Below are 21215 nucleotides of genomic sequence, written 5' to 3' on the forward strand. Positions count from 1 at the left end.
CTTTGCTTAACTGCTTTAACTAGAGTGTCTATGAATCCAATCCTGAGTGAATTATGTGCCATGTGTGTGTAAGGTTTTGTGTGTTATTCTGTGCATTGCACTTGATGCCTAAAACTTGCCCCGGGTATTTGCAAAGCGAAATAGTAGTTTTGTTCAGTCTTGGAAGTGATATAGGCATTTCTTTATGGAGCCAGATATGTATATTTTACCCGCCTAATTGTTATGTATCGTAGTTAACCCCTTTGAGCCTGTAATCCTATTTCTTTGGCAACCACATTACAAGCCTTACACCTTTATTTGAATTAACCATCTACTTGAACCTTTTCACCTCTCATGAGCACTTGAATTGTTATGAACTTTGTAAAAGTTAAAGTGTGGGTGGTTGGTTTGGCTTTTGAGTGGAACTAACTAATAAGGAGAAAGGTGCATTGTTTTGAAAAAAATAAGAGCCACTTGAATAAAAAAATAAAGAAAAAAAATAGTTGGATTGTTGTGAAAAATATTTCTTGATAAGTGGTGGCTCTTGATGTAAGTGTGCTTAAAGAAGAATGGAGTTAATATATAGTGATGTGAAGGTGGAGTTATGGTTTGACATAAGTGTGGGGTTTCAAATATTAAAGTGTATGTATTAAAGTGCTTGGGGAGGTGTAGTCACTCTTATATCTAAATGTATCCTACCCGTCCCTCAGCCTACATTACAACCAATTAACGTCCTACTTGATCCTAGATTGAATGAGCTCGATTAGTAGAGTAGTACACTACAGGCAAGCCTATGGTGCATCTTTTGTAGCATATGAATGTTATTTCTGAGAGTGAGTGAATTCTTTCTATCTTGAGTTCCTAATTGTTCTTAAACTTTATTGTGTGTGGAACTACTCTATTTTGTTGTGTGAGGGCACTTGATTCATGAAGGAAAGGTAATGTCAGTGACCTCTATATTAGAGTAAGTGGGTGATTTGTGAATAATGCGTGGTACTTATGAGTCAAATCTTGAGGTGAAGATGTTACGCTTTTGTGCTTAGTCTATTCTAAATACTCTTGGTGTGATGAGTTAGGAGAATTGTTTAAAAAGGTCGTGTCTATAAAAAAGTGCATAAGTGTGGGGTGTTGATAATAGGCTATAATTACGTATTTTAGTCGATTATTACACTCTAATTTACTGCACTTTAGTTGAGTTTGCGCTTTAATCGCTAGTGCTTTGCACTAACGGTGTGTTTTATGCCTAGTAGGAGTGATTCCAAGCTATAAGGATGTTATGGAATGAATTCAAGTGATTGGGAGCTTTGAAGTCTGAGTAAAAGCCCAAGAAATTAAGCCGGGATCGTATTCGGGGATCAACGGATGAGAGAGCAACAAAACGAAGAATCGAGTAGGCATATTGTGCACTGTCTAGTAAAATACACATAACTTTTTGCTCAAAATTCCATTTGAGCTCCACAATATATGTTTGGAAAGTTAACTCAAAGATATACAGCTTTCATGTTTTACGCTTTTCCAAATTCCAAACAGAATAGGGCAAGAAACACGGTCAAAACCGAGACCGCGGACCTGACGCGGACTGAAACGGTGTACTTGCAAAGTATCGCGCCCGGGCTGCGGCCGCGGACGTCCAGTCCTAGAAACTTGTCCTTTTTCGCGTAGGAGAAGGTATAATTGTTTGGTCCCGACCCTACTTGGTATATATACATGGAAAAACGGTATTTTGAGAGGTTGGACACACTTTTGACATAATTTAGACCTAAGGAGGCTAAGGAGACCGGGGATTCGACCTAAGGAGTCAAGAACACACTGGGAGCAAGGCGGAGAATTCTTCTACGAGTTTTTCACTTCCTTCTTCCTATTTTTCATTGTTGGTTATGATTTTTAGTATTGTAGTTTTACATAGTATTATGAATAGCTAATTTATTATCTAGGGTTTTGATGGAACCTTTTGTAGGATAAATTCTTGTTATATTTTTATATAATTGAGCCGTTGGATTTCTCTAATTGTTCAACTACGTGTTTATTGTTGTTGATTGAATGGTCATCGATTGACTGTGCCTATTTATTATGTGTTGCTTGAGAAAGGATACATATTTAGGTGGTTGTTGAACAACGTCACTCCTAACGTATGTGAGAAATCAATACATTGAGTTTAAAGGTAGGTTTATAAATAACAAAGCCATGACGTGGTCATAATGAGCAGTTAGATAAAGCCAACTAGCGTAGTTCGAGAGAATATGTCTAGTAAATTATTGTAGTTGCTCGAGAGAGAATTACGGCACCTAAAGTGCTCACGATCGGTAGAGAATATATTGGCGAAAATTGTAGGAAACATAGCTAGAAGGATTCCGACAATTGGGGAAATCATAACTCTAGACATCCTTAATTTAGTCTCCAACCCTTTGTCCCGTTAGTTGATAATTTTACCGTTTTCTAGTATTTGCTAGTTAATTAGTTAGAAATATAAATCTCAATCTTTATAATTTAGAAAATTGTTCAAACTTGTCTTTTTAGTGATATTAAACAGATATAGCTAAGCCTAGTTCTCGGTGGGATTCGATTCCGGATTTTTAGACCGGATTATAGCAGCGACCGCTTATCCTTTTTAGGACTAGAGTTGGGCGTGATCAGACACTATAAAGAATTTTTTACACTAGCAAGGCAATTTAACATGTTATTGCAGGTTATTCACATTATTTTTCAGATTACTAGCTCCACTTATTATGGACAATTATTTATATTTAATATCTTTTAGGCAGGGGACAGGGGCGGAGCTAGCCCTTCACGTATGGTTTCGACTGAATCCAGTAGCTTTGGTCCAAACTCTGTATTTGTATTATCAATCCATTGAATATGTTTAAAATAAAGAACTAGAATCCTGAACCCATAAAACTTTAAATTCTAGCTCTGCTTCTGCTTTTAGGTGATCTAATATAATAATGCAAAAAGAAAAATATATATGTTGTCAAAATTATTTCTTGCGATGAAAAATGTTGTTACAAATGTAAGTAAATAAAAATTTAACCTTTTGATAGCAGCATGGCTTGAAGTTACCATATCAATAATAGCCACCAAGACGCCCATTACACATCATGTCTTTTGATTTGCTGATTGAAATCCGATCATATATTGTGCCTTGTTTTTCTTCTTGTGAAAGAGATCAATAAAGTATAAACCATCGAATTCCCTATTGAAAGGAAGCATAAATTTTTCACGCCCAACTTATTTAAGCAAGAATTAACAATTCAATTCGACATGTGTGAGCTTGCTTACATTGCTAGTTTCAAACCTAGATAAAGGAGGAATGTTGTAGTAGGTTGACAATCAGCATAAAATTTGTCAATTCAACTTGAATGAAGATTCATGTAGCTGACGCCAACTTATTTAAGAATGAGACGACGTTATTATTGTTGAACAAGAATTAACAATTCAATGAAATTTATATTATTGAACGTTCTTTTCTTTTTCGCTCTTTATTCTTTTTTTTCTTTTTTTTTTAATTTAAGGAAGAAACAAAGAACTAATAGAGCGGTATGATTTAGTCATTCCTACGGCCGAATCGATATTACCTATTCTTTTTTTGTTCTTAGTCATTAACAAGAAGAACATAAATTATAAAAGATCGTTAAAAGCACCGTCGTCGTTAACGTAAAAAAACTTTGACTATTCTTACTTACTATAAAAATGAATTACAAGTGGAACTCAAGATTAGTGTAGTGCATTCTCATGTTTTAATGAAATTCTTTTTTTTTTTTTTTAATTTTCATGCGCTTTCCTTTTACAGAGTCAACAAAAATCATTATAGAAAGGAGGATATTTTGGTCAATATACGCTAAGAATTAACAATATCAACTTTACCATTAAAGAGAGGACATTAATTCTTTGATAATTCTTCAAATTCTGAAGGGAGGTCCATGGGATACTGCTAACTTAAAGAGGGAGGTCCAAGTCAATGACCCTAATATTTCTATGTTTAATTGTTAAAAAAGTGTTGTCCAAGTCCTCAATAAAAAAAATAAAAAAGGGAAGCAAACTCTTTTTAAATTATTTTGTTATATAAATAGTTTAATAATAAGCGCAATTTCTTTGTGCAAGATCCCAATTTATCTCCCCCAAATTACTAATAGTCAAAGGTTAGGTATTTGGAGTAGTACATTGAAAGGAAGTTAAATTTCATTTTTGGACTTTGATGCGCGTGCTATAGTCGAGTTATGCTAAAGCACTTTGGATTCCAGAAATCCCTATTTTTTCTTTTTCTTTTTCCCTTTTTCTTTTTTCTTTTTTGTATTATGGATATCATTAATCTTATATAATATAATTGATAATTGGATAACTACCGAAGGAATAAAAGAGAATTGGATTTGAACAATCAACAGGCCTGCACGACGACACGAGTCCTATTGTTAGAGGACTTATTAGTCACTCATGCCAAAAGGTTTTAAACTTTTCGTTTGGTCAAACAATTGATATACTACTTAAAATATAGATTTAAGTTATATATCATAAGTGTAAAAAATTTTACATTATCAGAGTAACTTAATCATGTTTTCAGATTATGAATTCATATTTTTTCAGCAAATTAAAACAAAAAGTCTCTTATTCATGCATTAGCAAACCAAAAAGTGACGAGTTTCATTAGAAACCATATCAAAAACTCATTTTTGCAAAACTATTAGAAAGTGACTACATCTATTTTTGTTACTTTGTGACGCTTCCATAAATTAGTGATTCGCTTCCCAAACTGGATTGAAGAGCCAAAGGCGTAAAGCACCAAATAGTAATTGACTTTTAGATAATATATGAGGGTGTATATGTAATTTTTAATATATATATATATGTTACCAATTAAGGCCAATTACCACCAAGTGTTGCAGTGGATGAGACTGTTCTAAATAGGTATGAAAAAATCCTTTCTAGGGAACTGAATAGGGTCCTACGTGGCGCGAATTCGGATATAGTTGTGCTCGAATGCCAAAAGAAAAACAATTAATGCCAATTCAACTAGTTTTATCTCGAAATAGGACACAAACACTTGCTCCTAGTCTTAAGAGGCGCATTTTGTTTTTTCCTTAAAAACTGTCAGCATATTCAGAGAAGGTAAAGACAAGAGATCTCAGCGGCTTATAATCTTTCTATCCTGCTAAAGCTCCCCCATTTCTTTCGGAAGTGGCAATGGACTTTGAATTTTGAAACCCTTAACTATGTTTTTCAAAAACACCAATTCTGCATATAGTTGGTTTTACATAGTCTATTTCTATTAGTAACTCATAGTATACAGGAAAATATTTTCCATGGAAAATGTTTTCCTAGAAAATATTTTCATGGAAAATGAGTGGTTTTATCACTTATTTTCCCTTGTTTGGTTGGTGAGTGGAAAACATTTTCCGAAAAATATTTTCTATTGTTTGGTTAGAGAGTAGAAAATATTTTTTTTAGGAAAATATTTTTTATGCAACTCTCCTCACCCCTCCCCCTCCCCCTCGCCCACCCCTTCCCCAAGTCTCTAAAAATTAACACAACCCAAAGCAACTAATGTGTTGCTTTACTTTTTTACGTAAAAACCACGAACTTTCGAACCCGTAAACTTTATAATTTCTAAATCCGTAAACTTTCAAACACATAAACCTCTAAACTCACAACTTTGGAACTTGTAAAATTTCAAACCTGTAAACCGACAGATGAAAAAATTAAAATTGAAAATATATATAAACAAAATATTTTTTCCCGCCGAGGGGAGGGGCAGGGGCAGGGGCAGGGGGGTATGTGCAGAAAAATAGAAATTTAAAATTAAAAAAAAAGTAAAAAAAAAGTTTTTTTTGCGCGGGGTGGTGAGGGTTTGGGGAGGGGGGTTGCAAAAAAACGAAAAAACAGAAATTTGAAAATTACAAAAAAAAAAAGTAAAAAAAAAACCCTTTTTTTTGGGGGGGGGGGGGGGGGACGAGTGAGGGTGGGGTTTGGCGGGGGAGTAGCAGGGTGGGTGGTGACGGAAAAAAAACTAGAATTTAAAAAAAAATACCTTTTGGAGAGAGAGGTGGGGTGGGGTTTGGGTGTGGGGGTAGGTTGGGGATAGGGCGGGAAGGTTGGGAAGGAGTTTTGGAAAATGTTTTCCCTTCTCTTGATAAGGAAAATATTTTCCTCCAATTGAAGGAAAATGAGTTGATAAGGAAAATGTTTTCCAAAATATTTAAGCCAATCAAACATGGAAAAATTGGAAAACATTTTCCGGAAAATGTTTTCCTTCATACCAAACTCACCCTTAATTAAAATCAGTGTCGGAGAACACTCTTGTGGGTTATTTGGTATGCTAACTAAATTATTTCGGGATTATAATTTCGGAATTATAATGTCTAGGCTTATTTATGGGATAAAATAATAACAAGTTTGATAGGATAAGATCGTTAATCAAAGTATCAAACAAGTATAAATTTAGTACCACTCTTATCTTAGGTTTTTCCACCTTATCCCACGTATCAAACGACCCCTTAGTTCAAGGTACTTAATTTATCCCTCTCTTCCCAAATCCTCTTGAATATTGTTGAGTCAAAAAACAGATAGAAAGAGACGTCTAATTGAACTTCCTATGAAAAGGTCATTCATGACACCCAGAGAGGGGCAACAATCCAAGAATATAAGTTTCCTTAAAACGCACAATTTTTTTGTCTTTTAACTATTTTAGGTTTTGGATTGTAACATATAGACGCACAATCTAGGTTAAAATCGCCAACACATATTCTCATGTCATGTTCCTTGTTTCTCTAATAGTTTCAACACATTGCATGGTTACTAACTTACTCTTAAATTTGCACACATAGTGTTTGATGAAATGCCTAAACGAGTTGAACCTATGAACCCTTCCTAATTATGGCTCAATTTTATTATGTCTCTATATATTATATATATCTTATCATTTAATTTACATCCTAAAATGTTGAAACATTTCCTAGTGACCTTCCATTTGTTGCATTGGGTGCATTTATGGGGCAAGAGAATTTATCCATCACAATTATATTGGTCACATCATTGTGAAAACAACGTCGACAATTGGAGGCTTCTGCATTAGCACATAGTACAACTATATACAATCGTTTCATATCATGCCATGATTTCTTCATATTTTACCATTTCTAGTCGATACAACCAACATCGCCTGCACTAATAAAGTCTAATTCTGTAAATATATACATAGGAATATAGTTTTCCTTTGTCATTTCCCTCTCGTCCATTTGTAACAAGTGGTAGATACCTCACCATTTTATACCTTAACGGTTCAAGACACCAAGCTTAGAGACAGCCACCTACTAAGAAATATTGATTCCAATTTTTTCAACCAACAAATTAAAGATGAAACTATCAGCACCTCAGCCTAATGAAAACATCAGAACTAGAAGAAAACCATCATCAAGAGGACATCCGAGGTTCGTTGGCGTTCGCCAGAGGCCATCGGGTAGATGGGTTGCTGAGATCAAAGATTCATTGCAAAAAGTAAGACTTTGGCTTGGGACATTTGACACTGCTGAAGATGCTGCACGGGCATATGATCAAGCCGCTCGGACATTAAGAGGGGCTAATGCTCGCACAAATTTTGAACTACCCGAGTCTGATTCTCACCGAGGTACAAATTTTGAAAATGTTGAGCCTTTTAATTTTGAAGAAGCTTGTAGAACAGAAGAACCTGAGAATGGACTTGTTGGTGCACTTAAGGCTAAGTTATTTAACAGTAAGAGTTCAAGATCTTTCATTCAAGCTTATGCCTCTAATTCCACTACCAAAGCAGCAATTAAACCATCAGTACACTCATTTGAAAACAAGAAAACATTGTCACAAACAGGACAAGCTGTCACATTAGAAGCTGAGAAATTACCTAAACAAGATATTACACATAATATTGGACAAGGTAAGAATTACTGTGATACTTTATTCCAGGGAAATCACAATCTTAATTACATTAGCCTCATGAGTAGCGATCATCAGCCCGTGATCTCATCACAATTATGGCAAAATAATCAATGCAATAGTGGAACAAATTCAGCAATAATGTGGGCTAATGAGCAAGGAAGATTACCATGGGGAGAACCACAAATGAGTCGCGGCCACGACGAGGTTTTATTTAGTACTACTAATAATAATAACATTAACACTAACATTTTTGGTGGTGGTAATAGTACTACTTGTACATGGCCAATGTCAGTTTCAGTATTAGGGACAAGTGAACCAACTGTTGATTTGTCTACATTTGGAGAAGTAGATTATTTAAATGCACCAGTAATGATGCCCCATATGAATAATGGATTAACACAAGCAGCTTCAGTTCCAACTGAACAACAGATGATACAATTTGAAAATGGATTATGGTGTGCTGGTGAAAGTGTAGCTTGGGATCCTTTTCTCTTATCGTCTGTTCTTGGATAATACTAGCATTTGCATAGTTGTGTGAGACTTTAGAATATTTTAAGCTTTGATAGACAACAGATTTAACAGAATTCTTTATATTTTTAGGGTTCTTTAATGTCTCGTGAGTAATACATGGAATGCAATTGTATAACGGTGAGGGTAGCTATAGACCAATACTCAAACGAAGGGTAATTTTAAACTATTTTTTATAGTAGAGGGGTATATTTGGCTCTTTCCGTTCTTTCTTTCCATCACAAGCAAGGCCTATCTGGTTTATCCAGCTGGCTTTTTCTCCCTAGATTATACAGCTAGCTTCTTGCTGGACCATGATCATGTTATTAAGCATTATATATTACTCCCTTTTTTGAAGAAAAAAAATAGAGTAACACCATTTTGTTAATCCAATCAGAGAAACTTAAGCTGTTAAGCACGACTACAACTGATGCAAAAGCACACGAGATATTGATATTAATAACGACATTTGGGTTGTCAATCGTGACACTCCGTCCAAAAATGCTTTATATCTTAAATCTCAATCATAACAAAACTTTAGAAGCAAAACTTGTTAGGCTCCGTCTTGTTTGGACAATATGGATCCATTTCATGATTTGTTCACTGGTAAGGAGGCACGAACTCGTGCAGGAAGGGTCTAGGTAGTGTAAATCTATTGTCACATCTAGGGATGGCAAATGGCCGGGTTGGGCTGAATTTGGGCAGTCAAGATGGGTTAGGTCAATAAATGGGTCATTGTCCAACCCAGCCCAAAGTGTACTTGGGCTAAGATGGGCTGGGTCATAGCTCAACCCGCCCAACTTGACCTATATTTTAGAACCATGCTCATCTTGCATAAAAAAGTCTTTTACCTTAAAATGTGTAAGTTGAAAAATATTTTGCGGGTGGAGGAGGGGGGTTGGGGTGGGTGGGTGGTGCAGAAAAACGAAAAAATTAAAAATTGAAAATAAAAAAAAAAAAAAGGAAATTTTTTTTTGAGGGGGTTAGCGCAAGGGGAGAGGGTAGGGTGGGTGGATGGTGCAGAAAAACAAACAAACAGAAAATTAAAAATACAAAAGAAAAAAAAAGTTAAAAATTTTGTTTGAGGAGGTTTGCGCGCGCGGGCGGGGGGAGGGGGGGGGGGAATGGGATGGCGATGGGTGGTGCATAAAAAAAAAAAAACCAGAAAGTTAAAAATACAACAAAAAAGAAGTAAAGATTGGGGCAACTAAGTAAATTTATAGATAAGTTGGGTTGAGATCCCTTCATTAGGGTGAGTTTCATGAGTTGTATTTGGACTGCTTAATGGGTCAGAATGGGCTATAAAAAATAATGGATTAACTTGGGATCGGCCCAAATATACTCATGAGCTAAAATGTTTATAGCCCAATCCATTAATCTCTGGGCGGTTGGGCGGGTTGCAGGGGCGGGTCTATATAGTGTAGAGGGGGTTCCACGCCAACCGGACGCTCGGGTAAAATTTAATGTGTATACTGGTATTTCACTCAATAAAATGGATATACGAAAGGGTGCCACCTATAGTAACAAAGTGACGGTAAGCCCCACTGTGCCAGTGGTCAAAGCTACAGTTTTTCAGGCCTTTAACCCAGGATCGAGACTCTTTTGTACGTAGTTGTCTCTTTTTTGTTCTTTTTGTCCTTTTCTCTTATTTCTTCTTTTCTTAGTTTTTATTTTCTTCATCGTTGTATTTTCTCTCTTTGTTACCACACCAGTTTATTATTTATTTAGATTATATATTTGCTTCATTTTTCATTTTCTGGATCTCTAAAGTTTTGTTTGAATATAACTTTAATTATCTTCCTTTGTTATTCATCTAATGTTATTTTTTTCTTGATATCAAATTGGACCAAATATTTTTATTTTGGTGATTGCGTATTTATTTATGTACCAAAATTTTGTAAGTTGTATCGAATTAATTCAAGATAGATCGAACCGAGATATTCAAAATATAGTGAATCGACGAAACATCACTCTTTTTCAATATCCTTGACCGGTGGTAGCTTGGCATTAAAATTTAAATTGAGCAGCACCCGCAGCCATGAAATACTAGATCCGCCTCTGGCGGATTGCATAGGTTTGAGCTCAAATTGCCACCTCTAGTTTAACTAGTTCATAAGTCTTGACAGATGGGGAGTTCTAAAAAAAGTTTTAATCCAAACTTATACTTTACGTTATCTGCAGTGTGTGTCTGTTATTGTAAGCTAAGGGTCCAGCCCCAACTAGAGAACATGAAAAACTTCACAACAGATCTGTCCGGGTACTGTTTTCTAGTTAACTTTGATGTATGATACAGCGAACAAATCCGCTACCCCTAAAATCATTGCCGAGGAAAATGGAAACAAGGTAGATATAAAATATAGTGTCACGAGAAGATTGTGTACCTAAAGTTTGTATTACATTGATCACACAATAATCTTTTATTTCCGTCATCCAATGCAATTTGCCATTCCATTTTGACAAAAAGACCCACACCCCACTTGCTGCAAGCTTATGTAACCAACAAAACGACACCTAAAATTGCTTTCATGAAGAATAATAACTCGAGAAAGATGAAACCAGATAGAGCATCCATTGACGAAAACCCATATGCCGGCTTCAACCATTTTGCCTTAAATAGTTGTCTTTTCTAATTCTGTCGCACTCACATAGCTTAATCATTCTCTCATAGTTGTACTGTCCGATTTTCCCCTTTTCTTCTCCAGCCATTGCATGGGTAACATCATGGCTAGACTCCTGAAGTAATCCATGGCTTAAGGATTACTTTGATCATCAACCTTCCTCCCAGTCTATGTCATCTTCCTCATCGTTTTCATCTCCTGAAGCATCTGCTTGGACATTCAAGTCAACCTTGAAATTTGCAGTTGTATTATCACCTGAAACATACCCAATGTGAAGATGAAAGTTGAACTTCAAAAATAAATAAATAAAACATGGCATATCAATTTAGCAGCCAAAACAAAGAGGCAGGAAATCATCTCTCTCTCTCTCTCTCTCTCCCTCTGTGTGTGTGTGTGTGTGTGTGTGTGTGTGTGTGTGAGAGAGAGAGAGAGAGAGAGAGAGAGAGAGGAAAGAAGAATCAGAATCTAAAGAATTGGAAGAAGACAAAATTTAGCAACAATCAGCAGATTTATAACTCTACTCAAGCAGACAGAACAAAATAACACGTCATCCCAGCTATAAGAAGTTAGATAATTCTCATACAAGGTTGTCGTATATTACATTTTACATAGTAAACCTGCTCTTTGAATTTAGAAATGAATGACTGTAATTCTTATTCGTAATAAAACTATGGCCATTTGCCCCCAGGGCCTAGCTCAAGTGGCAATGGGTGGTGGATTTGTGTCTTAGGTCACAGGTTCAAGCCCCCACACCATGCAAAGCAAAGCCTGGTATTTAAGTGGAGGAGGGTAGAGGGGCGGGCCCATTATCCACCGAGTTTCGAAGGCTGCGGTTGGTCCAAAGGATCGGCCCCAGACGGATTTCTCGGTCATCAAAAAATAAAAAATAAAAACTATGGCCATTATGGAATGTAGAACCACTGACCAGGAAGGAATATCATCACGAGTCGATCTTCTTATTATTAGGTTGGGAAAAAAAATCTATCCAAATTTATGCTATTATTGTCGTAACACTGCAAGCAATTGCAGATCAACTCCTAGTCTCTACAATAACTTATTAACTGCTCTTCTTCTTTAAATCTTTCACCAAAGGCTTATCTGTTATCTGTTCATCCTTTTTACTACAGGTATACCTTTCAGCAGTCATCCGGACAAATAAATACAATCCACAGAGGGAAATCCTACTGTAAAATGAGATAAGACATATGAAAATCAATATTACAAAGTTGACATAAAGAAGAGAAAACGTCAACATAGAACGACCTACAGCTGTGATAGAGAATAAGACAAATACTCCATTTGAATCTGAATTAACCCAGTTTAGAATTAAAAAAATAAAAGAAATAAATTTACACGTAATGACGCAGTAGATATTTTGTATTAACTTGAGCCGAAAGAACACCCACTAGTAGCTGCACAAAATTGGCCCGAGAAAACAATGAGAAAAAAGAGGCAAATTGGAGAAGTTTTCTTTAACCTCCCAAGGGGCTAGATCCATCAAAAAAGCAACCCCAAAAAAAAAGTGTGACTAAGAACGGTATCCCAAGGATAAATTGTCAATATTTGACCCAGGAAGAACTGACCCAAGCAACGACAAAGAAGTTGGTCGAATTTGTCCAGTTGCAACGTCAAATTTAGGCTTTTATTTATTGTCGGAGATATCTTAAGGCAGACTGTTCACTAGCTAAGTTTGATAGGGACCAAACAAGGATGCAGAAGTTGGTCGAATATTGTCTAGTTGCAACATCACATTTATGCTTTTATTTGTTGTGGGATGGCAGGAAGCTCTCAATTTAATCTAGACCTACTATACCCGAGCCGCATCCCCAGTACACCCGAGCTTAGGGGTCAATTACGGGGGAGTCGGAAACTATATCTTAAGGCAGACTGTTTTGCTAGCTAGGTTTAATACGGACCATGAGGAAGTTAAGAAAAGGGATAGCACAAGAATATCCCTGTAATTTGTCTTGAAGTTCCACCTACATAACTAAACTTTGCAGGGAACTTATCATTCCCATATTCTCGTCCAAAGTGTATCTACTGGCACTCTGGACAGTCTACGACTACTTTCTGGGAAGTGCATAACACGTGTCACTCACATGCGCTCCACATGTCATAACGTACAAAAGCACTTGAGAAACCTAGACTAATCATTGCTACAAAGTATATCATTTTTATTCATTTGTTCCATTTATGGTCTCTCCATTTAAGACTCAAAAAATGGATTTGCGCAATCAACGTATAAGGTAAGGAGTGAATTCATGACGTAGCATGTTAATAACTTTAATAACAAACTTCAATCATCTGCTCCTCCATTTCAACGTCTTTGAAAAGTCCTTGTATCATTAACTACTGAAAAGGTTGAGGTATATGAACAATATAAAATTGTAGACTTGTATCATTTATGGTCTCTCCATTTTAGACTCAAAAAAATGGATCACAATCAACGTATAAGGTAAGGAGCTGAACACATGATGTAGCAAGCCAATCACTTGAATAACAAACTTCTCGCTTGCTCCTCCATTTTCAACGTCTTTGAAAAGAGACCGAGTATATGAACACTATAAAATTTACCTGCAGGTGGGGCCTCCTCCCATTCAATATCCTCTCCTTCATCCTCCTCTTCACGTTTGGATTTCATGCCGACTTGGCGCTCAGTAGAGGTGTTATCCACTCCATCTGTAGTTGATGTTTCCTGTAAACCTTTGACAGCTTCTTCTTGCTCTCTTTGTCGCTTGAATAGAGCCTCATAATATGCCTTAACATATTCATCCTACCAAAAGTAAGACAAAAAAAAGGTGAGGCATTAAAGCATCATTAAAGAGCATAGAGGAATTCAAGCAAGAAAGGAAGGGGCAGAAAAGGAGGAAGGGCAGGAAGAGGTTAGGAACCATACAAAAGGCAAATGAGCTTAACCTTTATATTTTTCACGTCCTCAGTTTCTATGGACTTCTTGTCGTCAGATAACCCCGCTGCAGCAGAAGTACCCTCCATACTGGACTCTTGCTTGACCTCTCCACGCTGCTCCTTTGTAAGATTCATTCCCTCCTTTATCATCCATGGAGGCAAAACTTTCATTGGTGTAGCTGAAATCTCAGATTTGATATCTCCTTTTTCTTCAAGACCAGAGAAAGCAACTTCAACCTGCAATCAACAGAAAAAAGAGGTATAAATTTGTAGACATCATCGTTTAAGGGTCTATTTCACTCAAGACCGGAGAAAGCAACTCAACCAGCAGTCAACAGCAAAAAGTGGATATAGTTTCAGAACCTATTTCACTCAACCAATCTACAAGTCCTACATTCTACGTAACTCGGGCACTATTTTGTCCATCAAGTTCACAAGGAAAGACAAAGATATTTTATGAAAGCATTCAGAATAAGTATAAAATAGAGTCAAGTGATTAGTGAGAAAGGAAACAGAAGTTTGTACATAGTATAGTAAATAACCAAAACATTGCTAAGCGCAAAATGGAGAAAACTTCCAATGTTACACTAAATTGGAGGGTTAAAAAGGCTGTCCACAAGATTTTATAAGAAGAGTAACACGGAGCAAAAGCTTAGTAGTGTAACCTCACTGTATGGACTAGCGCATGAAAATCCAATTCATATTTGGGTCAATTTTTGGAAAATTTCATGTAGGGGTGCAGGAGTCATAACTGTGATGCATGAGCAAGAATATACACCAAATTCACTGCAGTGCATTTCCAAGAAGCAACTAGAAACACATAACGATGAGCTTCCAAGTAAAACCCTGTAACAACAGTATTTCTTTTTTCCTTTTCCAGTTGGGTAAAAGAACCTTTGTCTCTCCAACAAAAGGCATAGGTGTTCCACCAAATCCTTGTCCTGACTTTGAATCATTTGCATTATCTCCATTTGCACCTCGGGCCACAGCATTGGCTCGCACTTCCCACGCTTGAAGGCTTCCAAACTCGGGAGCAGGTAAATCTTTTACTCTGTTAAGTTGATCCATCAACGGTTTGAGTTGTGCCTACAATTCTTTTAGTTATCAGTACTTGGTCAAAAGAAAAAATTTAGTTCTCAGTAAACTGAACCAGATGCACAGGAAAGAGATAGTAAAAACAAATCAACTATCTTAGATATCCGGGGATTACAATAAGAGAAAAAAGAATGGATGAATCAGCTCTTAAGAGTTCATCAATGGCCATAGAAATCAAGACAACGACCCCCTCTAGCTCATTATTAGCAAAATAAACTAACCAAGGGCAGTAACATTAAAATGGATGCAGTTAGGATTGTCCCAATTAGTTTGGGGATTGAGTAGTTGATTGGTTTGTAGTTGAGAATCTTCTTTATGAGATACAAAGATGTACGAAGCCAAATACATCAAACTGGATAACAAGATCCAATCTCTCCTTAAAAAAATTTGGCCACAAGTTATAATTTAAAGCTACCAGAAATATCATGTTATATTGAAACCAAAATATATATAGAGAAGCATTCAGTTTGGCAGAGAGAGAGAGAGAGGCTAGTCCATCTAAACCAAAATGAAACCAGAATATTTTGTAGAAGTGTCTTATGAGCATCCTTACACAACCATCACAAAAATTTATGTAGCAGTCCACTAATCCATTAAGAAATCACTGCTTATTAAAAAGGAACTAATCCATTGAAGAAAAATGCCAAATTAAATTATTGTTCGCTCTCTAGTTCTCTTTGCTATCGGGGGCTAGATAGCTAGCTAGTAGGCTCAAAGCGCGCCTACGGCGGCAGCGCAAATGCTTGTGAGAGCATCAAGTTAATTACACAGACACTAGCTAGAAATCTTTTTATTCTCTTGTTGCCTATTGGTCCAGCAGATCTTTCATCAAGCTTTTAAGGAATACTCCGAAGTCATCACTTTTCCTCTTCACAAAGTTTTTCCTTATTGGCATTCCATTTTCAAGAGACTGTCATCTCTCCCATACACAATTCTTTCTGTCTGACTCAACAAGCAAAACCAATAATGATAACAACAACAACAACATACCCAGTATATTCCCAAATGTGGGATCTGGGGAGGGTAGTGTGTACGCAAACCTTACCCCTAACCAGTGAAGGTAGAGAGGCTGTTTCCAAAAAACTAATAATGATGATTGCGGGAATAAGATGTGCTAGTCAAATACCCATAGTTAATGAACCCTTTATTTTCCATTGAAACCAAAATGCCCGACGGGATGTCACATCCAACGAACCTTTTTATTATTCAATTGTGCAACACCAGAGCTGGTATATACAAATCCCTACACAAGAATATGGTTCTCTACAAATTGCACCCTTCTATACAGATAGGAACCTTATAAGTGCACCAAGACTTCATGAAAGGAAGAACTTTTGACACATACTAAAAGTACCCCTAGAACTGGTAACTTTGACATGCAATTACATTTCCATAGCTATAAGAGCATGTCATTAAGGCTAAAATGGAAGTTTAAAGTTTAAAAAATGGAAGTTTAAAGTTTAAAAAAATGGAAGTTTAAAGTTAAAAAGTTTCCAAATATAGAATGATGTCTTTCTTTTAACGAGAGATTAAAAAGGAAAAGAGTGTCGTATAAAATGGAACACCGGGAGTATATCATATCTGTACAGCAAAACAGCAAACACTACGCTTTATTCAAAAGAAGTTCAGAATCATAGATAATACATCTACTGATATAGTAAGTAATAGTTGTACACAACAGGTGCAGATTTTGGTGGATGGCAAAGGTGTATAGATCAATACATGCTAAAACAGTTGATTGACTTCTTCTCATGTATGTGTGTGCGTATATCTACCTAAAGACCTGGAGCAATAAACCTTTATGGAGTTCACTGTAGCTGCACTCTTGCTCTTGCTCTTGCTTCATTTAACATATTCACAAATACCTCCCACCCAAGATCGACCAATATTACATAACCAAATGTTTGCCTAGAATTAAAAACAAAATAAATTGTGGACAGCACTTTATATATCAACATAACATCTAAACACAACACAGAAAAAAGACAAACCTCCATCCTATGAAGCATGTCTTCCAATTTTTCGCGACGCCGTCTCCTATCCTTATCATCCCCATCTACAGTCCCTTGAGAGGATAACTTGTCGCTCTCTGCCACTAGTTCCCCGTTGCAACTTTCGCAGTGGAAGTACTCATCCTCAGGAGACACCAACCGCAATGCATCCAATGCGGTATATCTGAATTCGCATATTTAAGGAAAATCCTGAATTTTGTCATGAAAGGTATACCTATCAAAAAGCTAAAACTCAGCAGTATTGAAGGCAGAACCTTTTTCCACAATTGGGACATATATACTCCTGCACTGTGTTTTTGTTATCCAGCTCATCTCTTAACTTTTTCTTCATTCGGTGTAGTCTGTACCTCACGACATCAAATATCTGCAGAATTTTAAATGCCCCAAAATCTTTCACTTTGATGGAAGTAGCAATATAGTTAAACATCAAAGATATCCAAGATGCATGAGAAGTTATCCCTGGTCAACAATCATGCTTGTGCTAGTACCATAATAACCAAAACTGGTGTTACTTTAGATTACTTAAGTCTCTCTTAGTTGAATTCGACCACCTAAAATTAGATAAAACCTTTACTATTATCTTTTGGTTGTTCGTCGATCAGTCAGTCTGGAAATGCTATGACTAGAAGTACCAGAATTCTTCAATAATTACAAATTTGGTAAATTTAACTAAGCAACCAGCGGTTTGGGGTGGGAACCTGAGAATAGTCCAGGCAGCAATAAGAATGAGTATGCATCTTTATTTTGTCATCTCCTTCTTTCCCATTCTGCAGGACATCAACTGTAGCTGCAACTGCAGCATTGTATACTTTTGCACCTTTTGCTCCCTGCAACAATAGATTGACAGAGAATGAATGGCAGATTATTTTGCAAAGTAATTGTACGCAAAATCTGGAAAAAGTTAGTAGTATGTGATAATAACAGACGAACATATTATTGAATCACCCCTTTTTCACCCATCACCTTTTGGAAGAGGAGGGAGTTGGTTGCACATTAGCAACTAGGTTAGGGGGGATAAAAATGCGGGCAAATCACCCCTCGTCATCACAGACAACATATGCAATCAAAAGCCCCCTTGTCACCTATCACAGCTTTTACGTAAACACCTTTTTTTTAGAATGTAAACATTCATCAGAACGCCTTTAGTTTGTGGCATTAGCAATTAAGTTAATGAGGCCTAAGGTTAAAAATGAGCTCATAAAAGTCAAAATGGTACTTTATTGTATTGTTAATAGAAAAACTCTTCTTCCTTGCTGTCGCAGTGCATTTGTCTGAAAGGTCTCAGTTTCTTCCCAAGGCAGTGAAGAACAAATAGAATTTGCCACAAAATCAACTAGGAGGAGTATTCCGTGTAAGAGAACATAGTAATGGGTAAGGCAATAACAAACTAGGATTCATTTTGGCTTAGATTAAACATTGATGAGCTTCGTAGGACCGAACTTCACACTTGGCTTCCTATCATTTATTTGTGTTGGTAGGTAGGCAAAGGAACACAATGTAACAATTTCATATTCTTTAGACAAGATGTTGTTTGAATAAATTACATCACAAATCAATACTCAAAATGGGGTAAAGAAACACAACTTAGCATGCTCAAAACAACAGATTCCTCACATCTTACTATTTACTTAAGAGGAATTTATGTAAAAGGGATTCAATTGCTAAGTTAAGGAAACAAACAGTGCTGCTTCAGATATCTAAAATCAGGAAAACTCGGTCTGAAACTAAGGCAAGAAGATAGCATAAAGCTAACTAAACAATAATCTTTGTAGCAATAGAGCATAAAACCAACCTCTTTCCTATGATCCCGCGTGATGAGCTTTTCTTCTTCGAAGAAACGCAAGGTGCGGCGGAGTTGCTTTGTGTGCAACTTCAAGTCCTTTGCCAAGTCTTCTTCCCTCACCCATTGCCGCCTGAAATATATGATTTTTAATACACACATATACTGCTCCACACAATGCAATTTGGGGTGTCTGGGCGAGTTTGAAGATGCTAAGCTTGTAATTTCAGAACATTAATCTTTTCTGAAGTAAAAACAGACTATAGATGAAAGGAAAAGTATTGACAGGTAGAATCATATTTCAGCTTCAAAGTAATTTATTTATCTTCCTCAGAGAGTCAAAATAGCTACAAAAGCTTAATTAAACGTAAAAGTGAGAACCTTGTGAGTGCGTCTAGAATAACCACCGCAATTCCTCGATTGTCACTTCTGCCAGATTTGGGCTGATTGTCACCTTTAGTCGTAATGTCATCGTAAAAAGCTCTAGCCGCAAGTTTCACCAATCTATCCAACAAGAAAATAATTGAACAAACAGAGAAGAAAAGAATAATTGGCGAATTCAACATAGATGGAGTGATAAATTCATCAAGAACTTTACCGATTAAAGGGTTCAATACTCATTTGAATGAATTAATTCCGAAAGTTCATACAGTGAGACGTGAAAATCGATTCTGAATCCCTAAATTATCGCCAAGATTTGCAGTCACTGTTCTGTAGTGATTTCTGAAATTAGTGTGAAGGAGATCGGCGGGGAGAATTAGGAGGTGGAATGCTTGCTGTTTGTTATGTTCTCTATTGGGGGTTTGAGGTGGTATTTATAAAGGAATAGCTCAAGCCCCAAATATTTCGCTGTATCTCTCCGCGTCGCCCCGAAAAGTTTCCAAATTTCACTACCACCCTAATATCCCCTTAAATTGACAATTTTGCCCCTGTACTTTGCATGGGATCTTTTCTCCGTTACTTGCATTTGGATCTTGGTAATATTCCCTATAATTAATTTATATAGTAAAATGGTAAAAATATCTTTTATACAATTTTATTTCGTAAAATTTATATAGTAAAAATGGTAATTTATACGAGATAAATTTAAATGTGCGTTAAGTTGTCATTTGAGTATATATTCGACATCGAGTGTATTTTTCATTTATCTTATTGCGGAGGTACTTTTTTCGCAATTAAATTTAGTTTAGTTAGTTTAAAGTCAACAATATTTAGCATATATATGTGACTCACATATGTATAATTTGATTTTGAATATAATTTATATCGTTTGTCTTTTTATCTTAGTTTAATGTTTCCTAAATCGTCACTTATTTGTGTGATGCGGGGCAATAATTGTGAATTATGAAAAGAGGTATTATCTTTTATTAACTGAATGGACATTGCTAGCAATGTGAATATTTTCATAAGTTTCTACAAAAAGAACATGTCTCCTCAACTTATCTATTGGTGAACGAGCCCTATTGGACATGGGGTTGACTTAATTAAATACCCTAAATATGAAAAGGTCATAAATTCACGCACTAAAGGTAGATGAAGTCCGATAACAAAGACCGTTTCGATCATCTCAATACAAATGGGCAACCTAACACTATTTGGCATGAGCTCATATGCAACACACTATTCTTTTTGTTAGTTTGCAATCTTACCATATCAAAGCGATGAAGGATTATCATCGTGAATATAAGAAATAGATGACTTTTGGTAGTAATCATATATATATATATATGAATGAGAATAAGAAAGGAATGTATCTCTAGATAATATAGGTGGAAGTCAAAACCAAACTAAAAAAATTTCATGGAGAGTGTTTGCGATAAATTTATGCAGAGAAAAATAAAACTGCAATCACAAACAACTATAAAGAAAAAAGGATTTTATTGATAAATATTGTAGGTTACAACTTTGTTTATTCCTTGATTCTTCCTTCCGATTTATTCTACGTGATTCGAGGGCCTTAGCGACGTATTTCTCAAACGTAGGACTTTAAGCAAGACATATTTGACATGTCTTTGATCTCTTAATGAATATTCCAAAAGTTTCATGAAATTTCAGAGATCGTATATTTGGTCTCATTGTGCATATTCCGAGAGTTTATGAAATTGATGAGATGATCTCCATTTTCGAGATCTTCTTTAACGGAATATGTAGTCCTTTTTATAGTAGTGACCTAGGGTTGAGGTAGAGTATCCTCCAAACTAGGTTTTTGATAGAGTAGTCACCAAACAACCCTAATAGACTCCTAGAATTTCAAGAGTCATCTTGTAATATCTTAAATTTAGGATTTAGGCTGATCCGTTAAAATTTTGATGTCTACGAATGCCCCCAAATTCAAGGTTTGGGGTGTAGACTTGCCGAAATTTGAAGACGAGGCTTGAAGTACTCGATTATCACAACAGATAATTTTGAAACTTGTAG

General features: G+C 36.2%; 1 protein-coding gene across 1 annotated transcript; it reads right to left on the bottom strand.

The window, feature by feature from the left end:
* On the bottom strand, positions 10622 to 19602 carry LOC109223540 (general transcription factor IIE subunit 1-like). Its single transcript, XM_019387905.1, has 10 exons — positions 19396 to 19602; positions 19179 to 19301; positions 18810 to 18930; positions 17716 to 17844; positions 17272 to 17381; positions 16997 to 17180; positions 14805 to 14996; positions 13920 to 14147; positions 13578 to 13776; positions 10622 to 11258 (listed from the first exon to the last, which is right to left on the bottom strand). Exons 1-10 carry the CDS (start codon positions 19416 to 19418, stop codon positions 11155 to 11157), a joined length of 1413 nt encoding a protein of 470 aa, XP_019243450.1. The 5' UTR covers positions 19419 to 19602; the 3' UTR covers positions 10622 to 11154.

This window comes from Nicotiana attenuata, chromosome 3 (assembly GCF_001879085.1).
Source record: "Nicotiana attenuata strain UT chromosome 3, NIATTr2, whole genome shotgun sequence".
Lineage (NCBI taxonomy): Eukaryota > Viridiplantae > Streptophyta > Magnoliopsida > Solanales > Solanaceae > Nicotiana > Nicotiana attenuata.